Source organism: Centropristis striata, chromosome 6, assembly GCF_030273125.1.
Source record: "Centropristis striata isolate RG_2023a ecotype Rhode Island chromosome 6, C.striata_1.0, whole genome shotgun sequence".
Classification (NCBI taxonomy): Eukaryota; Metazoa; Chordata; class Actinopteri; order Perciformes; family Serranidae; genus Centropristis; species Centropristis striata.
In genome coordinates, this window is record NC_081522.1 from 33717141 (window position 1) to 33736851 (window position 19711).

The following is a 19711-nucleotide window of genomic DNA, read 5'->3' on the forward strand; positions in this document are numbered from 1 at the left end:
TAAATGGTGTATTTTTGGCAATTTTTCGAATGGAACAGTTTTTTGGGGGTTCAGAGGGTTGAATAAATAAAATTAAAAAAATAAATAAAACATAGTGTACAAAGCCAACTGTTATAATAAACTTCCTGCATCCTGCTCCCTGTGGTGGTTAATTAATGTTGTCTATATAAAACATTGATTTGATTTTGGTTCTTACATTTTTATACACTGCAGTCATTCAAAAGCTGGTGTACTGATGCTGCAGGATGAAATATTTCATATCGAGCAATCGTCATAAAACCAACAAAAGACAAGAGCAATTAATTAATTAAAATCTATACTTTATACTGGAACATAAAGTTGTCTTCTTGTCTCCTGTGCCGCCCAGTAAATCGTTGGCCTAACATCCAAAATAAAAGCCTTTGTTGGAGTTCTTTCTATCGACATTAGGAACCAGCAAAGTTGAGAAAAACAAATTAAATGGAGCAAAAAAGGAGCTGACTAAAGCTGCTACAGTGTACAAGTGTACAGCTGCTAATAGACATCATTTAATATCAAAGTTATTTGACTGAAGGGCAGATGGTGTTGAAACAGCAGCTCTGTGTGTCGAACTGTAACTGACACCAGTCGATGATAATCACATAAAACACGACTCCTTTCAGTTTAAAAAGTTTCTTTGGTGTGTAACAACGACTGAAACCTGTTCGGCTCCTCGTCTCCGCAAATGCAGATTCATTAAAACAATGTAAACTCTCAGAGAGTAATTGGCCCCGGGGCCACCTACAGCGGCTGGATGAAAGTGCTTAGTAATGAGAAAAACCTACTGTGTGTCTGTCAAAGCGCCAATTAAGCTGATGGTGCAGGATTTCCTGCCGGTGTCAGAGCGGTTTACTAGAGATAAGATGCAGAGAGGAGGAAGCTGAACCTGCTGGAGTCGCTCTTATCACTCAGAGAGGAGTTACTGACTGCACTGTTTCCATCTGTCACAACTTTGTGTGGTAAATGTGTGTGTGTGTGTGTGTGTGTGTGTGTGTGTGTGTGTGTGTGTGTGTGTGTGTGTGTGTGTTATTGTACTTCCCACATATTGAGAACCGGAACACGTTTTTAAAAAACAGAGTGAGGACATTTTGGTCATTTTTTGAGATTTCAGACTTTGTTTTAAGGGTGAAAGGTTACAATGAGATTTATGTTTAAAAAAAGATAATTAATTAACTAACTGAAACTGTATTGTGTGGTTATAAAACTAACTAAAATTGTAGTGAAAATGTCCTTCGTTTTCGTCTTTGTCAACTTTTCTCATACATAATGAAGATGGATAAGACAAAGGAAATAAAGGCAAAATTTACTGTGACCTCTTTGAATCTCCTACCCGACAAATACCCCATTACAAAAAACTAAAACTAATAAAAACTAAACTAAAACGAATGAAGAATTCAAAACTATTATAACCTTGCAAGGGAATTCGCTATTCAAATGAGTGCCCTCACAAAGATAGAAGTACAAGAATGTGTGTGTGTGTGTGTTCTTGTACTTCATACATAGTGAGAATCGAACACGATTTTAACTAAAAGAGTGAGGGTATTTTTGCAAAGTGAAGACATTTGGTCCTCACTTCTTTAAAGGTTTTTTGAGATTTCAGACTTTGTTTTAAGGGTTCAGGTTACAATTACGTAGGTTTATGTTTAAAAAAGATAATTAATTAACTAACTGAAACTGTATTGTGTGGTTACAAAACTAACTAAAATTATAGTGAAAATGTCCTTCGATTTCTTTGTCAACTTTTTTCATACATAATGAAGATGGATAAGACAAAGGAAATAAAGGCAAAAATTACTGTGACCTCTTTTCATCTACCACCCGACAAATACCCCATATAAAAAACTAAAACTAATAAAAACTAATGAAGAATTCAAAACTATTATAACCTTGCAAGGGAATTCACTATTCCAATGAGTGCCCTAAGAAAGATAGAAGTACAAGAATGTATGTGTGTGTGTGTGTGTGTGTGTGTGTGTGTGTGTGTGTGTGTGTGTGTGGTCTTAATATACGATGTGGTGGAGTTTAGAGCTGTAAGGAAATATCGACGAGTATCTTAACAATATACAAAAGAAATTATGAGAGCACCATTGTTTTCTTCAATTTCTTGTTCATTTTAATGCCTGGTACAGCTAAAGGTACATTTTTTTGGACAAATATAAAGATAAATGAAGTGGAGTAAAAAGTATAAAGCTACATATGTAGAAATACTCAAGTAAAGTAAAAGTACCTTAAAATTGTACTTATTGTACAGTACTTGAGTAAATGATATGGTGATGGTGATATGGTGGTGTGTTCTTTGCACTATGACAGTTATTTGCAGCTAAGTTTAGCTAAAAAAAAATCACAAAATATCACCTTGCTAACAGTAAAATTATTATATTACACTATGTTGAATTACAACTGCTGTATCATGATATATGTTGTATTGCAACATTCTTGGTAATTCACAGCCATAGATGAGGAAGAATTGTGACATTTTACCAAGTTAACAGCAGTGGTGGAAGCAGTATTCAGATCTCTTACTTCAGTAAAAGTACTAATACCACACTGAGAATTTACTCTACTACAAGTAAAAGTCCTGCATTCAAAACTTACTGAAGTAAAAGTACAAAAGTATCAGGATCAAAATGTACTTAAAGTATCAAAAGTAAAAGAACTTGTTATGCAGAATGGACCCACCCAGATTGTAAATATATATATATATATATATATATATATATATATATATACATATTATTATCATTATTATTGATGGTATTGATGCATTTATGTAAGCAGCATTTTAATTTTGTAAAGGTAGGACTCATTTTAATTTCTTAGTTTTTTTGATTGCAGACTTTCCTGCAAGAATTTTTATTTCTTTACTGTTTGTAAATGTACTTGTTCTCACTGAAAATGAGGGAAACCGCAGTATATATATATATATATATATATATACATATATGTACTGTTATAAGGTTTGATTGTTAAAAGTCTAACCACTTTTAATTGATGAAATTATGTAAGCCGTGTTTTATTTTCTCAAGCCATGGCTCATTTTAACCACTAAATACACGGTTATGTGGTTTAATTTAATAAAATGTCTAGTCACTTTAAATGTATCATGGTTTTATGTTAAATCTCAGCCTGAAAAGTAACTAAAGCTGTCAGATACATGAAGTGGAGTAAACAGTCCAATATTCACCTCAAAAAGTAGTGGAGTAGAATTAAAAAGTTACATAAAATGGAAATTCTCAAGTAAAGTACAAGTACCTTAAAATTGTACTTAAGTACAGTTCTTAAGTAAATATACTTAATTACTGAATAACAGTACTGATACCACAGTGTACAAACTAAAATATGTAATTTAGATACAATTATTTAAAACATAATCAGGAAAACTTACTCTTGTTTTCTTGTTCTCTCTATTTCAGATCCGTACCGTAGGTGATGAGCAGTCTGGTTTTTTTTTAATTATTTCAAATTCTTATTTTTGGACACCTCAGTGGGCTGAATTTAATTTTCCTTTTGTTGATTATTTTGGCAGTGTCCACCCTGGAGCTGATTACTTCCTGGCAGTCACTTCATAAATACAACCGGAGTCTCCTGCCAACCTGCTCGGCTGATTCTTCCTCTGTGGGAACACATTCAGTCCCGTCTGTCACATTTCTGTTTCACATGATGCTCCTCTCACACTTACTGCAGACACTGCTGATTATTATGATATTGATTGCTGTTACTTGATGTAGTTAAGGCTTTCTGACACAAACAGCTCCTGAAGAAAAGATTCAAACAAATTTCGAAAAGTTTGTATGTTTTATGTACGATTTGATCATAATTTGCCTGCTGCAGGAGAATATGTCGTCCGCTATGGTTTGGAACATTGTTCAACAAGAGATTAATTTGATTTTCATATATTCTGTCTTAAAGTTTGCATCAATAACTCGCGGGCTGAACTTTTGCTGCAAAATTAAAGCAATATAACAGGCAGTTAATTTGTATTTCTTCGTTCTTCGTTTAAACACGATTTTAATCTAAGTGCTAACATCCAGTGGTGTAAAAAGTATTCAGATCTCTTAAGTAAAAGTACTAATACCACACTGTGAAATGATTTTGGTTATTATCAAGAAAACCATGGGAAACGTCCAGATATCAGCTCTTAAATCAAATTCTTATGAACTATTTTTGTTGTTATCATTATATTTGTCCAAACAAATGTATCTTTAGTCGTACCAGGGATTAAAATGAACAAGAAACTAAAGAAAACAAGAGTGGTCTGATAATTTTTTCCATGATTGTATGTTAATTATTAGGTTACCCTAAACTAATAACACTGACTCTTTGTTACTGGTCTCCTGGATTAAAGTCCAGTGTTTGTTTGACCCAACTTTAAACTCTGTATTGTCACTTCCACTTGCTTTTACACCATGTAACAGGTGACCACAAGGCAAGAAGAAAAAACACGTCTTTCATGTGCAAAACAGGAAAGATTTCAGCACCGGACAGCTCCCATGCAGCCACAAGTAGTAACAAGACAATATATATCCAAATGCAACAAGAATAAGAAAGGCTTTATTCTATATGCACGACCAGGACTGTGCATCAGTGATAATGTGTCGGGTTAAATGGCATCACAAAGTCAGCCGCTGTCCCGAAGCATTCACAAGCGGCCCAGTCCTCTCACAGCAGTCTCTCCCAGCTGCAATCAGAACAGAAGATGTTAACCCCTCAGTGTCCAGTTTGCAGTCTGCAAATGAATCATGCATGCGCGAAATTGCTGCTTCAATCAGCATTGACTAGTCCAGTGATTCCCAACCGGGGGGTCCCGACCCCCCCAGGGGGGCACCAAAGATCCACAGGTGGTCGTGAAGCCCTCTTGATTTTAAGCGGTGTAATAAATCTAATGGGTTAAATATATACATCTATACCTATACATTTGAAAGGCAAGGCTTCATGCAAGTTTGAATGTCTGCTTTTTTCAAAAGTAAGTAATTTAGCATATAAGTGTAAATTTAGAGTCCACACAAACTTGGTGTCCCCTGAAAGCAGAAACTACGCTGATTACAAAGATATGCATCACTGTGCGGCGAAAACTCGGCGAGCTAGCCCCCAAGTGGTCACCAAAGTTTACAATGGTGGGTACAAAATGTGGGTCCATCAAAAAAAAGGTTGGGAATCACTGGACTAGTCGGTAGCCTAACTTCATCAGTTAGCGGCTCAGAAAGTACCTGCCTTGGGTTGGATTACTTTCTGAGCCGCTAACTGATGAAGTTAGGCGGATCCTCTCTCCCAAGCAACAATAGTACCAAATGGAAACGCGCCTTTGGTTATTTCAAATATGCCTCAGCAGTGCTTCTCTTTACATGCATTGTCTTTAAACACGCCACTGCATTTGATATCCAGATATTCCATTAGCCTGGCAGATCTCAAGTTGCAGGGAATCTGTCCAGAGCAGAGGGGGAGCAGAGGCATCTGCCAGAGCAAATAAAACATGAGGCTGCAGACTCGCCTGGTTCTCAGGCAACAGTTCTGTGACTCTTCAGAGCAAATTCATCAGCTGCAAGTCAAGCACAAAATAAATAAACTGGAGAAAAATGAGAGTGATGTATTCATCAGGCTGAGAAACAGCAGAGAGCTGGAGAACAGCAGCAGAGAGAGTGAGCAGACAGAAGTAGGACAGACGTCATCCTGCAGTTAATGGGTCGCTTTGGGACTGTCGATGTCAGTATTTATCAGCTGCTTCTTCATCTAAAATGTGAAACACCAATAATCACCTCATTAATCCGTCTGTCTCAGACATCATAGATCCTTCTCAAGGCGTCCTTACAACTGGAGGTTAATTTGGGAACTTAAAAGAAGTTCAACACTTTTGGAGAGTTAGATGAGAAGATCAATACCACTCTCATGTCTGTGGAACATAAAGCAAGAGGCAGCAGGTGGTTAGCTTAGCTCAGTACAAAGACTGTAAACAGGGGACTCAGCTCGTCTGGCCAGCCAGAGGCTACCGGCACCTCTGAAGTTCACTAATTAGCATGTTACATCTTGTTTGTTTATTTTGTATAAAAAGTGTGAAAATGACCAGGGAGGTGGTGTACCGGACTATTTCTTGGCTGGGATCAGCAGCTCTGCTGGTTGCCTGGTGACTGCTCAGTGCCAAGACACAGGAGAATAGAGGCTGAACTGGAAAAAAGTCTCAGTGCCAACACCAATCAGGATGCTGCCGCTGCTGTGTGACCAACAAAACTCTCTCCTATTAGTTCAAAATGTGTCTTTTTTTCTTGCACAAAGTGTCACAGGACATGGATAGTGTCACTGATATATGAGGATTTATTCAAAAAAATTGACATGTTTAGCCGAGACATGTAGGAACACATTATACTGTAAGTAAGATGAGCAAAAACAAAGCAGAAGAAGTTATATATAGATGTTAGATTTCCACTTAAAGCCATGGTAATAGTTCACATAACTGAGAAACCCATCTACTTTGTTTAAGCTGGATTTTATCTCAAAAATGAAAAACATGTTTTCTTTAAGAAATCGCCAGAAATGCACCGTTTATCATAGAAACATACTAAAAAAACAGGCATTATCGTCGGAATATGAACTTCCGCACAGTCCTTAAACAGATCATATGTTAGAAATGTTTCTGGTAAAAAACAAAAAAAAAAAGAAAGCTTAAAATAGTGATATTTCCGTCAGAATCACTTTATTCTACATGTCTCATTTAAAACGTCGCAAAAAATAAAGTGTCTGCACTAACCAGATCCTGTTAAAAACATTAAATTCTGCTCCTCAGAGACACTGTGAAGACATGATTGATTCTGCTGAGACGAAACGGTCAAGTGATAAATATTCACTGAAAATCTGTTTACACAGAGCAGAGAGGAGAGGACAGGAGAGGCTGGAAACATGACAATAGTTCAATATGTTTAGCATGTGGAGACACAATTATCCCCCCAAAGTTTATGACACTTGTGGGCACTTGCTAGCCTGGCTAACACCAGACCAAATCTCATTGGAGATTAGGTCTGGACACCTGCCGTTTTTCTCCGTAGAGGAGGTGTGGTTTACGATCCTCCAGAGCCATTTATTGGACGCTTAGAATGTCTATTAAAGCGTCTGTAGGTAGCTCTTAGCCAATCAGATCAGTTATACCAGATGACGTAGTAGAGCAACAGAGATGGATGTTTGTTGTGTGTGTGTCTGTGAGAGAGTGTTGTTTGCTGCTTTGCTTCTCCAGTTCTCGCTTTCTGCAAGATTATTTATTTTCACGCTTTATTCCCCCTCATGTCATTCAGCCACGCACATCCACTGATTTTATGGGCAATAAACAAGCTGCTGCGGGCCTCTCAGCGGCTCCGCTGTCCGCGGTAGCGGGGCTATTAGCCGCTAGCGACGCTAATAGCCCCGCTACCATAACGCCGGTGATCTCAGCGGAGCCGCCGAGAGACCTTTCGCCTTTCAACTTTCGCTCTAAACTATTTAAAACACCATCTGCAGCTATAGAGAGTTTCGCGTCTGCAGCAGCCATGTTGGATCTGGAAAGCTTCCAAGTGCCGAGTAGTACGCGTCATCGTCTCACTGTCCCTCCCTGCTCTGTGATTGGATCCCTAAAACAGGGCTACGAAACTGGCTTGGTTGCCAGACCGTCTGGAGGTTCGAGGTTCAAGGCAGTCTGGGTATACCCAGGCTAGGCACTTGCAAGAGTGTTCTATATAAATTCCATTTGATTCCATTTTTAAAAAAAAGAAGATTATCAGAGGAATTTAACTTGTGTTTTTCCTTTTTTTTAATGATTTGTGTCATTATAGCTGTGTTATTCCCCACAAAATAAATTCTATTTTTGAGTTGTTCCCACTTCTTGACATGATTGTGCTGATTACATAGAGCTGCAGGACTTTAAGATTTCATATATTGCAGTGAAATACAAGGCCACAGTGAGTAAAATGTAAAAAAAAAAAAGAGAGCAAAAAACACGCTGAAAAAGCTTGTTGAGGATGAGGATTGTTGAGAGGGTTAGGTAGAAGTAGTGAAACTCCAGTGTAAAACCACATAAAATGTAAAAAATAATTTTAAAAAATACAACTAAATTGTATATCTTGTCTGTTGTATCTTATTGCTTTTCTAACTGTAATTTGTGTGCTGTCTTGGCGAGGAAAAAGGTTTCCGCCTCAAGGGACTTCCTGGTTATTTTAAAGGTTAAATAAAAAATGTACATATAAAATAATGAAGTAAACCATTCAAAGGTAATAATATTTTGATTTCAAGCAATAGAAGAATTAATCTACCAGTAGTGCACACAATGCCAGAAGCACCAGAAACAATTTAAAACATAAACAAGAATATAAATACAGAAATAAAAATACGAACTCATACCTGAAGGCTGTTAAAGTGTTAAAGAGCTGAGGCCTGAGGACAGCAAGCACCTGATCAAACAGAGAAGAAAATATATAAATATATATATATATATATCAAGAACCAGCTGAGGAATTCAGATGAAGCCGTTTCATCTTCAATATTTATTTCAGTGTGAAGACGTGGAGCTTCTTTTCTTTCACTTGGCTGCGAGTGCAAGAAATGAGAGCGGCGTCGGGGGAAATAAAAGCAGGATGCCCGCAGGCTTTGCTCAGACTCTACCTGTCCTCTTCTGCTGCCGCTCTGCCAGGAGATGCAGAAATATTCATTACATGCATGGGGAGTTCTCTCTGGCAGCTCGTATTGATTCAGCCTCTCCTGTTCCACAGCACGTATCGATCACATCGACTGTCTTTTTTTCTTCTTCTCTTAAGTCTGTAATGAGGCGCACACCGAGAGTTTCCTGCCAGACTCGGGTCTGTATGATGTTAAAGGTCAAATACAGTATGGATGGAGTTCCTGCTCATTTCCTGCTCTGCAGCTTCATCATGCACGGATATGTTGTATCTGCTGCTTCTCTTCAATAAACTCATTATGTCTCTCCTGTCACACATCCCCGATATGGTCTCCAATTCACACTTGAAGAATGAATCTTTCTTGTTAAAGTTGAACAAAAATTACCTGCTAAATGTAGATTTATACGGTCTTTATCTACACTGGTTACATGATTCATCTGGCTCAATCTCTTACAATTAATTACTTTTAAATCATCTACTTTTAAATTCCGTAGAGACTGTCATTTTGAATAAGATCGCCACCACCAGTGTAGATATAATTGATTTAAACATATTTTACAATCTACGTGGGAAATTTAATTTATGTACATGGAGATTTGCATGTCTAATTACAATACGAAATTAACTCTGATGAGAGAAAGCATTAAGAACGCTTGGGCGACGATCTTAAAAAGTCTGTATTTTAACTGTACTGTATTTTTTTGTGAAGAAGGGTGTCTTGATAACGATGGTTGATAACGGTGTTATTTATTAGCCTGAAATATCCAATTTCCCCTGAAAAACTCAGCAGCCCCCATTGTTTTACAGCGAAAAGACCCAAATTTCCGATTTGGGATACAGTTAGCGCACCTCTAATTCATTGGCGTTAGCATCCCTTAGCCGACTCTGGTAAACCCGAGGCTAACGTACACAGTTAAAACAATATACGGTTAAAAAAAAAAGAAGTTAGACTTTAGTTTCACACCATTTAATTAATTGGAAGCATAACACAATCATTTATATTAGTAGTTATTGTTAAATTTTGATAGAATCTTAGCCGATGTCGGTGTCCGATTTCGGATACAGTTAGCGCACGGCTAATTCACCAGCGTTAGCGTCCTTTAGCCGACTCTGGTAAACCCGAGGCGAATGTGCACGGTTAAAACAATATACGGTTCGAAAGATAATAAGATAGACTTTAGTTTCACACCATTTAACTAATTGGAAGCATAACATGATCATTTATTAGTAGTTAATGTGAAATTTTGATAGAATCTTAGCCAAATACTACTATTTGTACATTAGTATTTTACTTTATACTTCTAGTCCACTACGACCCGCCCCAACTGCACAACCTTCATGGATTTTGTCGATCTTTATACTATTTATCCTCACATCTACCTTTTATAACAACAAGGGTGACCAGAAGGTGCAACTAACTACAGTCATGGTAAAAAATATTACACCAGCCCTTTTCTTCAATTTCTTGTTCATTTTAATGCCTGGTACAACTAAAGGTACATTTGTTTGGACAAATATAATGATAACAACAAAAATAGAGTTTAATCTAAGAGCTGATATCTAGACATTTTCCATGGTTTTCTTGATAATAACCAAAATCATTATCAACAAAACCATGGAAAATGTTGATATATCAGATCTTTAATTAAACTCTTATGATTTTTGTTGTTATAAGATGGTTTAATAATAATCCAGGACTGTAGAAATGTACATATTTGATGTTTAAAGCTGCTGCACAAAGATAATGATCTTGCAGATTATGATGCATTGCTGGAGAATAATTCAACGGTATATAAAGGAGTTAAAATTTGTGAAATGAAATGCAACGTTGACACAATAATGCAGCAGTAATATTAATATAAAAACACCAGATATAATAACATTGATAAAATGTGTACAGTTTTTCAATGAGTACTTTTAATTAAGGATCTGAACACTTTTTCTAACACGACGCTATTCAGCTTTTATTACTGCTAATTCAGGGTGAAATTAGCTAATTCCTATTGAATTACTGCAATCAGTGCTCAAAGAGACAAAGTAATTTTTGTTCTACAGTTTTTGGCGTCGTGTTCAACTTTGATGAACTTTAGGATGCAAATTTGCTCTGCTGACCGACAACAAATTGTTTTGACAGCTCTGACCTTTGAGGGAACGGAGAGCTGAGGAGTGTGAAGTGGATCCATCAGATCAGCCGTGTCACGCCCACTGGCCCCTGCTCTGCTGCAGCGGAAACTGCCTCCAAAAAGCAACTTTTCAGCTTACTCAGTGGCATCTCTGATTAGTTAAACAACTTAAAAAGGTCTAATGTTTTCCTTCCTGTTTTTTACTGATCAGAAAAACAATCGGCCAATCAGAGCTTTTGTAGGCAGATTTAAGAACTGTTACATTATCTATTCACACAGCTGACCTGCTACATGCAGCAGCCACTTTTATGCTGTAAAAATCAATAATTTAGTATGTGATTATAGAAAACTTTTCATATATTTACATGTCAATGTTAAAAAAAAGCTTGTTTTCATGGTATCGCAAGGAGGTCAAACTGTTTTTATTTGAATCCAAAGGCTGTAAAAATCATATAGGCTTGTATTTGCTTTAAAATATCAATATGAAACCTGAAAGCCTTTTTACACCGACCTTGTTTGGTTTGGACTTTCTGACTTTTCAGCTTTTGATATGAACCAAAATTGCAGGTGTGAAACCTCCCCTCAACTACGGTCTGGCTAATTTTCATCCTCTCGATTATTTTCTGAGAGGATACAAGAGGACGAGAGAGCTACAATTTTTCCCCTAAAGATCATGTAACTGCAGAAGCAATTTGCAAAAATGATGCTTGTAGCAATGCCATAATGATGTTATAATGGCAACTAAATGAATACTTTCATTAATTTAACTCCATTCAATCTTTGAGAGAAGTGTTGTAGAAAAAAGGCTGCAATTTCGTTGAATTTTTGCAACCAAAAAAACTTCCTGGTGATGAGTTATAAAAAGGTTTAAAAAGAAAATAAATGCATGTAAACACTGGAAGTGAAGTAGTTATGAGGACGACTTGACTAGGACATGGGGCACGGACCCCTTTGTGTAACTTTTCTGCTTTATACTCCACCTCGGCATCATTCATAATAACTACGGCCAATAGAGGGCGCCAATAGCTCCCAACGCAAACATGCTGACAGATTGGCATATCGTGCACACAAAATTGGATTTTGTTGAATGCATTGCATGTTATTTCAAGGTCTAAAGTCCTGTTCTTTGTACACAAACCGTAAGTAAGTGGTGATGACAACATTCTGTAGGTATGCCTAAAATTATTACTAATTTTTTTTAAATCATTACTCTTTTCTTTCCTCAGTAATTCTGTTGTGTACGCTGGTCTTCTTTAGTGAGTGGCAGAGGTGTGGACTTGAGTCAGACTCGGGTTATGAATTTGATGACTTTTGACTCGACTTGACAAAATGTAAAGAAACTTGCAACTCGACTTGGACTTAATAAGTTATGACTTGTGACATCACTTGAACTTGAGCCTTTTGACTTAAAAAAAAACTTGCTACTTAGCCCAAAAACCCAAACATTAAACATTCTGTTCCTAAGGACCACTCTATCTCTCTTTGTTTAAATGTGTGCGTCTCTCACTGTGTGTCTGTGTGTGTCTGTCGGCACAACATCCAATCAAATTCCAAGTTATTTTGATCCGACAGCATCAATCCAATCAAATTGAATGGAAGGACAAGAAATGAAGAAGAACTGTTAAAAAACGTTGTCAGTTGGCAAAAATGATCCCAAAGATAGTTTGGGTAAAAAAAAAACTATGAAGTGGTCAACAAAAAACTAACTACAGTCTGCAAAACATGTGGGTCGAAGATTACAGACGGAGACGCAACAACTTCCAACTTCGTCCGACATTTGAAGTGCACAAAGAACGGTAAGTTTTGAATGAATGCTAACGCTAGCTTCTCGGTGAAGTAACTTTGCTAGCAGCATTGCTAAATTAGTGAACAATATGAGATGAGACAAGACAGGGCAGAACCTGCTGTGGAACTAGTTATAGTGCAATATGCTCTTGTTATTCACTTGTTTGGTTTTTTCCAAATGTGTTTGAAGAATGTTCTTGCAAAAAAACGTTTTGATAAATAAATACAGATTTTAAAAGCAAACATCATCCGTGTAAATGTTATTAGTCTGTTGTTAAAAGGTCTCGAAACTCAAACTGTAGGACTTGGGACATGACTCGGGACTTGAGGGCAAAGACTTGAGACTTACTTTTGACTTGGTCCAAACTTTGGTTAATGGATATCAAGAAGCACACATACCTGGTGTCACACTGAAGAATCTCAGCAGCACAAACACTTCTTCTCCCACTGCGAAAATCAAAAAGACACCAGAACACACAACAAAACAACGGTAATGTACATTTTCTACTCAAACAGACCCAAACATGGCACCGACTTGTGAAACATTCCTTTATTATAAATAGATCATTTGTATAAAAAACGGGCATGCTTCAATTCAACCATGGCATTTAGACATTTCACAACCAAAAGCGACCGTTCAGCTAGCCGAAAACAACGACGGACTCGTCTCGTGATGCAGGCCGACGGACGGACGACATGAGACAAGAATCAGAAATTTTCACAACCACAATTTTTTTTTTTAAACGCACAATTAGAATAACAACAAATATGGTTGGTCCCCACGATTAATTTTTAAAATTCTTTTTAGAAGACTTGTTTTAATTTTTTTTTTCTGTCTTTCAGTTCCATCCTCCTGCTTTCTCTTCTCGCCGTCTCTCAGATGGTTTGAGTTGTGATCCATTCAGGTTTTTTTTTAGCGCCGTTCAGGCCCGTTCCCTGCAGTCTGTAAACATAAAAACACCACAGATGTGTTGGTTCAGTTTGTCGTTTAGATCCTTCAGATTGTACAGAGCACCTGGTGGTGAAGTCTGACAGAAATCTGTTTCTTTAAATGTCCCGGGACGTCCTGGAGTCGTTTCTTCACATGGCGTGGTTGGTGTAGCTGACGTAGGTGGTTTTTGTTGGCGGCACTGAGGAGAAAAAAAAGCAGACAGCAGATTAGTACAGTGACACTTTCACTTTTAGCTTCAGTCCTCTGCTGGTTAAACTGAGCTCAGAGGCTCAGGTCTGATCAGTGGATGACACAAGGCAACAAAAACAAGGCAGGCAATGCATTACTCAGGCAGAGTTAGCAGATAGAGAAAGAGGGAACCCCTTTTTAAAAATGTAAATATATATGTAACATCCAACATGTAACATGTTGGATTTCTAGCGGGTCAGAAGTTTTGGTTGGCTGGTCGTCTTTGACCATCATCAGTTTTTCCTCAAGTCCAATAGTAAACTGTCCGTTTGTGCCAAATTTTAAGAAATTCCTTCTAGGGCGACGTTTATACATAGCAGGGTATTTAGAGAAATTAATATTTCCCCCCCTCCGTTTTCAAAAAAGTTGTCATTTACATCAACCCGCATAAATACGCCATCGATCGCCATTATAACTATGCCAAACCTATGGGCGGCAGTGTAGGGAGAAGGATAAAGCCATGCAAGCCAATCAGAATCCTCAGAATCAACAACAACGAATAACACAAGCGACTTCCTGTTCCTTTCAAAACAACTAATATGGCGCGAGGTTCGTTCGTGTGGACAGACAGCGGCGCATAGAATGAGCTTGAGAACCTAAAACCCCATTTCTAGAAAAACCGAGTTTTTAGAAATTATTGTTTCCTGTGATAAAAACAGGGTTTTCGTGTAAATGAGAGGCCAAGAGGCCATGGATATATCTGCGTTTTCCCTTCGTGTAAACGGGGCCTAGGTGTTCCTGAGATATCATGCTCATGAACGTTTATATCCCTGTCATGGAGGAATATAAAATTCTGCAGCAGACCAATTATGTTTTATCATTTAGTTGAAGAGCCTGAGGATCCTGGAAAGACCTTGAGACCTGTGCCAAGTGTAGTTCAATGACCTTGTTACTCTTTGACAGATCATCAACTTCAAATGCCAAACTTTTGGCTTATGTCCTGCGAGCATTCCCTCCAGACTGCAGTTTATGACAGCCACAGTATGAACGATAACCTCATCTTTTAGCCATCATTAGAGCCTAAAACTGTAAAGTACGTGCTGAGGGTGGAGCTGCAGAAAAGGCAGTCACTGAGTCACCAATAAAAGCATCATGAATATTTACACTTAATGTAAAGGTAGTTTTTATCTTCCTCTCACTCTGAACACTGCAGCATGAAAGAGATCCAGGAAACTCTGAGACAGTAAACCTGAAGTGAGAGCTGCTGCAGCTTGTTAGATTAAAACAGATCAGTTCAGTCAGCACATCTCTGATGAGTAAACAATTCGACGGCTTGCACTTTTCTGCTGATGGGCCGAGAAGGGGCTTTGAAGTGCAACTCTTTGCTGTAAACGGTTTCATCAGATCTGGTCTCTGGCGACATCTAAACAAACTCCAGTCAACTTCCTTTTAAACCCTCATTACTGCAGAGAGACGCACTCTGACTTAACCTGCACACGTCGACTTCACAGAGAAGCTGACACACTTTTTCCTTATTCAGAGGATAATGCTCTACACACTACAAACTGTCTTTTGTTGTTCATCACCACCTGATCCTAAATGCTTCCATATATAAGGAGCAGACCCACATGTACAGGCGCATCTCAATAAATTAGAATATCATAGAAAGTTTATTTATGTCAGTAATTCAATAAAAAAAGAGGAAATAACACATTATATAAATCCATTACACACAGAATGAAACATTTCATGTCTTAATTTATTTAATTAAACTCCACTCCCACTCTACTGCCACACTGATACTCCCCATCTGATTTCATACACACATGATTGCACTATTGCACTATTGCACTTAAGGACTTGGACTTAGATATATATTTTATTTATACAGCGTTGATAATGTTGATAATGTTGTGTTTTGTTGTGTTTTGTTTTAAGTATTTTCTATATTGATATAAATATCAATATTTTGTACTGTGCAACTGGAGGAGGACTGCTCCAAACAAAATTTTGTTGTCTTGTACAATGACAATAAAGTTCTATTCTATTCTATTCTATTCTAGGCAGGTTTACAGTGTGTGTACACTCTGCTCCTGTCCTCCTCCTCCTCCAGCTCCTCCTCTCTCTTCTCTCTCTTCTCTCGCTTCCTCTCTCTCTCCCTCTCCCGTCCTCCTCCTCCTCCTCCTCTATCCTCCTCTCTCCTCCTCCTCTTTTTTCCTCCTTTCTCCTCTCTTCCTCTTCCTCCTCTCTCTCTCTCTCTCTCTCTCTCTCTCTCCTCCTGGTAGATGACACTCTGATTTCTTTAACTCATTTCATTAATTCATTAAATTAAATTCATTAAAAATTGAGATCAAATATGACCCCTTTGATCGTTGCTCCTTATTTTGCACCGTCTAACTAGTAAAGTTGGAGTTGAACACGTCCTAAATGCACTTGTGCATTCAATCTAAACCATGCACTATAGATCGTTTAAATATGTAATATCCCTGAGATATTAACTTGACATACAACCCTGAATCCAAAGTTGGGATGTTGCCTAAAATGTAAATAAAAAAGTATATTTCATGCTCAAACTAATGAAAAAGTGAATTCTGATGCACTCTGTTTTCATTTCCATTTTTATAATAGTAATATTAATAATAATCTTTATTCATAGAGCACTTTTCAAAACACTTGTTACAAAGTGCTTTACAAAGGCAAGTTAAAAACAGACATAAAAATCAACAGATAAAACTAATTTTAGTGGCAGTCCGATAAGAAAACGACAACATTCTGTTCAAGGAAAGTTAAAGTTCAAGTAAGATGAGGACAGGCTCTCGGATAAAAGTATGTTTCGAAAGGAGACTTAAAAGAGATCAGTGACTCAGAAGACCTGATTTCCTCGGGCAGGTTGTTCCGGAGCCTCGGGGCCCCGACTGCGAACGCTCTGTCCCCTTCAGTTTCCAGCTTCTGGATCCGTCAGAGCTCTGCCCGAGGATCTCACAGCAACAACATCACAACCTTTTTTAGATTTAGGGTTGTATCAGGTTGAAATAATGTCCTTAAATCATGTGTAGTTTAAGTATTGCAATTCTGAATTTTTGGTGTTATTTTCTTTTGAAATAATTGTTGATTTATTACTATTATTATTATTATTATTATTATTGTTATTATTATTATTATTATTATTATTATTATTATTATCTTCATCTTCAATTGTAGCATACCATAAGTTGCCATACTGACAAAAAAACAAAGCTGATTCTTCCTTGGGACACCAGGGAAGTAAATTAAAGTATTTGAAACTTATTAAATAAGACTTCTTTAAAAAAAAAAAAAAAAAAAGAGGATCTCACAGCAACAACATCACAACCTTTTTTAGATTTAGGGTTGTATAAGGTTGAAATAATGTCTTTAAATCATGTGTAGTTTTAAGTATTGCAATTCTGAATTTTTGGTGTTATTTTCTTTTGAAATAATTGTTGATTTTTTATTATTGTTGTTATTGTTATTGTTATTATTATTATTCTCTTCAATTGTAGCATACCGTAAATTGGCATACTGACATAAATAAATACATAAATAAATAAATAAATTAATTAAAAGTATTAGAAACTTTAAATAAGACTTCTTTAATTATCTTATCTTATCACTTAGAAATGTCCTTATTTTTTAAAGAAAAGCACAATTTTTAAAAATTAAAATAATAGACATGCAGTCTAGACATGGCTGGAAACGGCTGATTTCTTCTGAAATATCTCATATATATTGTCCTGTGTTCCAGTGGCACATTGTGTTAATCCGCGTTTATAGCTTTATGTTAGCACAGCTGAAAACTGTTTTGTGCTAATTTGGGGAACAATAAAATGATCCTTCCTCAGTCTGGTTGAGCATCTAGAGGTAAGTTGGAGATTTGTACATATTAAAATTATTATTTCTGCCCTTGTCAATGTCAATTGTTATTTTTTTAATTTTATTTTGAAAGGAAGAAAAGAGACTTGATCCTGTCGTAAAACTAACTCAAAAGAGATTCTAACTGTAAAGAAAATGTCAAGGAGTTCAATGTTTTATGTTTTAGCCCCTGAAGAGGCATGAGGTTAGTTTTCACAGTAATCTTCATATTTAAGTGTTTTTTGTGTTTAAATAAGTTTTGGATCAAATTAAACCTAGTAATTCATGCTAGCAAGGTTTGATACAATAAGCTAGTTTTACTCAAATTAATGCTCTTGTATTTCTGTGTGTTTTATAATTGTTATTGCAACTTTCAGTTTGCGAACTGAAGCTTTATCCAATTTAATTCTCAGCTCATTGGCTTATTGACGTTCGGCTGCAGAAGTGAACAATTGGCGTGTTTCAGTTCAGTGAGTACTCATAGGCAGTCAGAAATAGAATTTAAACCAAAAATACATAGATTGATGAAAATTCAACGTGATTGACCAAATTCTTAACATCCATTAATCGATCATCGAATGATCAATCCCATCCCTATTCTATACATCATCTTACTCAGATTATCACCAGTACAAAAGCATTAACACTTAATAGGGCACTCATTGAAATACTGGCAAATTCCAAATTTCAACCCTAGAGAATAATGGAGGATGTTACATACAGCCAGAATGTGTAAAAACAACATGGACCCGGGGGAGGGGGGTCATATTTTGAGAAAATTTTTTACAAGATTAAAGTGGCAAAATCTACGAGAAAAAAATGTGCAGATTTATGAGATTTAAAGTGGTGAATATGCGAAAAAAAAAAATTCCCACTTTTTTTCTCACAAATATGTGACTTTTTTTGCACAGATTTGCCACTTTAAATCTCGTAAATGTGTGACTTTTTTTCTTGTAGATTTTCCACTTTAATTGAGTAAATTTGCAACTTTTTTCTGGAAATATTACCTCCCCCACTGAAGTTACCAAATATGGTTCTTCGCCTGATAACGCGTTAAAGCATAACTCCAGCTTCAGTAAATCAGACTGTAACATGGTAAGAAGCGCGTCGCCCACTCACCGCTGGCCTCCACGCCCTCACACAGCTCCGTCTTCACCTCGCCGTTCGGCCGCTCGGCCGCCAGATGTGACAGCTTGCTGGTCATGGTGGCGGCGGTGACGATGGCCTTGAAACTGCGTTTGCGCTTGGGGACGTTCTGCTCGGGGTGCAGGATGATGATGTAGACCTTCGGCATGTACAGCATGCCCAGAGAGACGGAGGCGCTGAGGCTCAGGGACACAGTCAGCGTGGCCGTCTGGATGTACATCTGAGGAGAAAACACAGAGGAGGACGGCTCAGGACAGGATGCTCAGATCTACTTCTTCAGGGTTTTAATGGAGAAAAAGTTTTTACACCAAAATCCTTGCATCAAATCAATAAATTGCATTCAATATTGAGTACATTTCCCAGAAGAAAAAAATGTTTGAGTTTCCTTTTTTCCGCCAGTTTTTGGCTACTTGTGTTGCTATTAAGTGATATTTTAATGGGTTTTTTTCATAGGTGATGCATTTTTTTATTGTATTTTATATTTTATTGCTTGAAGTACACCTAGGTTGTTCTTTTTATTCAATTGTGTTGTTATTGTCTCTGTGTGCTGCTGCTACACTGTAATTTCCCAGGATGGGATAAATAAAGTCTATCTATCTATCTATCTATCCATCCATCCATCCATCCATCCATCCATCCATCCATCCATCCATCCATCCATCCATCCATCCATCCATCCATCCATCCATCCATCCATCCATCCATCCATCCATCCATCCATCCATCCATCTATCTTGATTCAACAGTTGTTGGTGTGAGCAATGCACCAACTAATGCAAGAAAGAAAAACACTGCAAGCTCACAAACTGGGATGAAAACCAATTACAAGTTTCTGCAAATGTTTTCTGAGGAAGCAAATAGATTCAACAAGTTGTTTGACGTCAAGGATAAACTGAATGTAACAGAATAGTTTAGAAAACTACACAAGGTCTCCTTTCCAACCTAATTTCATCTCTCAAATGACTAATCTTGTGCCCTCAAACACTTGTTTCCTCAAACTGATTAACTAATTCAAGCCG

The 19711-nt window shown here is 37.3% G+C and overlaps 1 protein-coding gene across 2 annotated transcripts in view; it reads right to left on the minus strand.

The window, feature by feature from the left end:
• Positions 1-13097: 13097 nt before the first annotated feature.
• grm8b (glutamate receptor, metabotropic 8b) overlaps positions 13098-19711 on the minus strand; it is a 174997-nt gene continuing 168383 nt past the window's right edge. For both annotated transcript variants that reach the window (XM_059335456.1, XM_059335457.1), the window contains 2 exons: positions 18666-18912; positions 13098-13686 (listed from right to left, as the gene is read on the minus strand). In XM_059335456.1, coding sequence (XP_059191439.1) covers positions 13637-13686; positions 18666-18912 — 297 coding nt within the window. In that variant the 3' untranslated portion in view covers positions 13098-13636. The remainder of the gene's footprint in view (positions 13687-18665; positions 18913-19711) is intronic.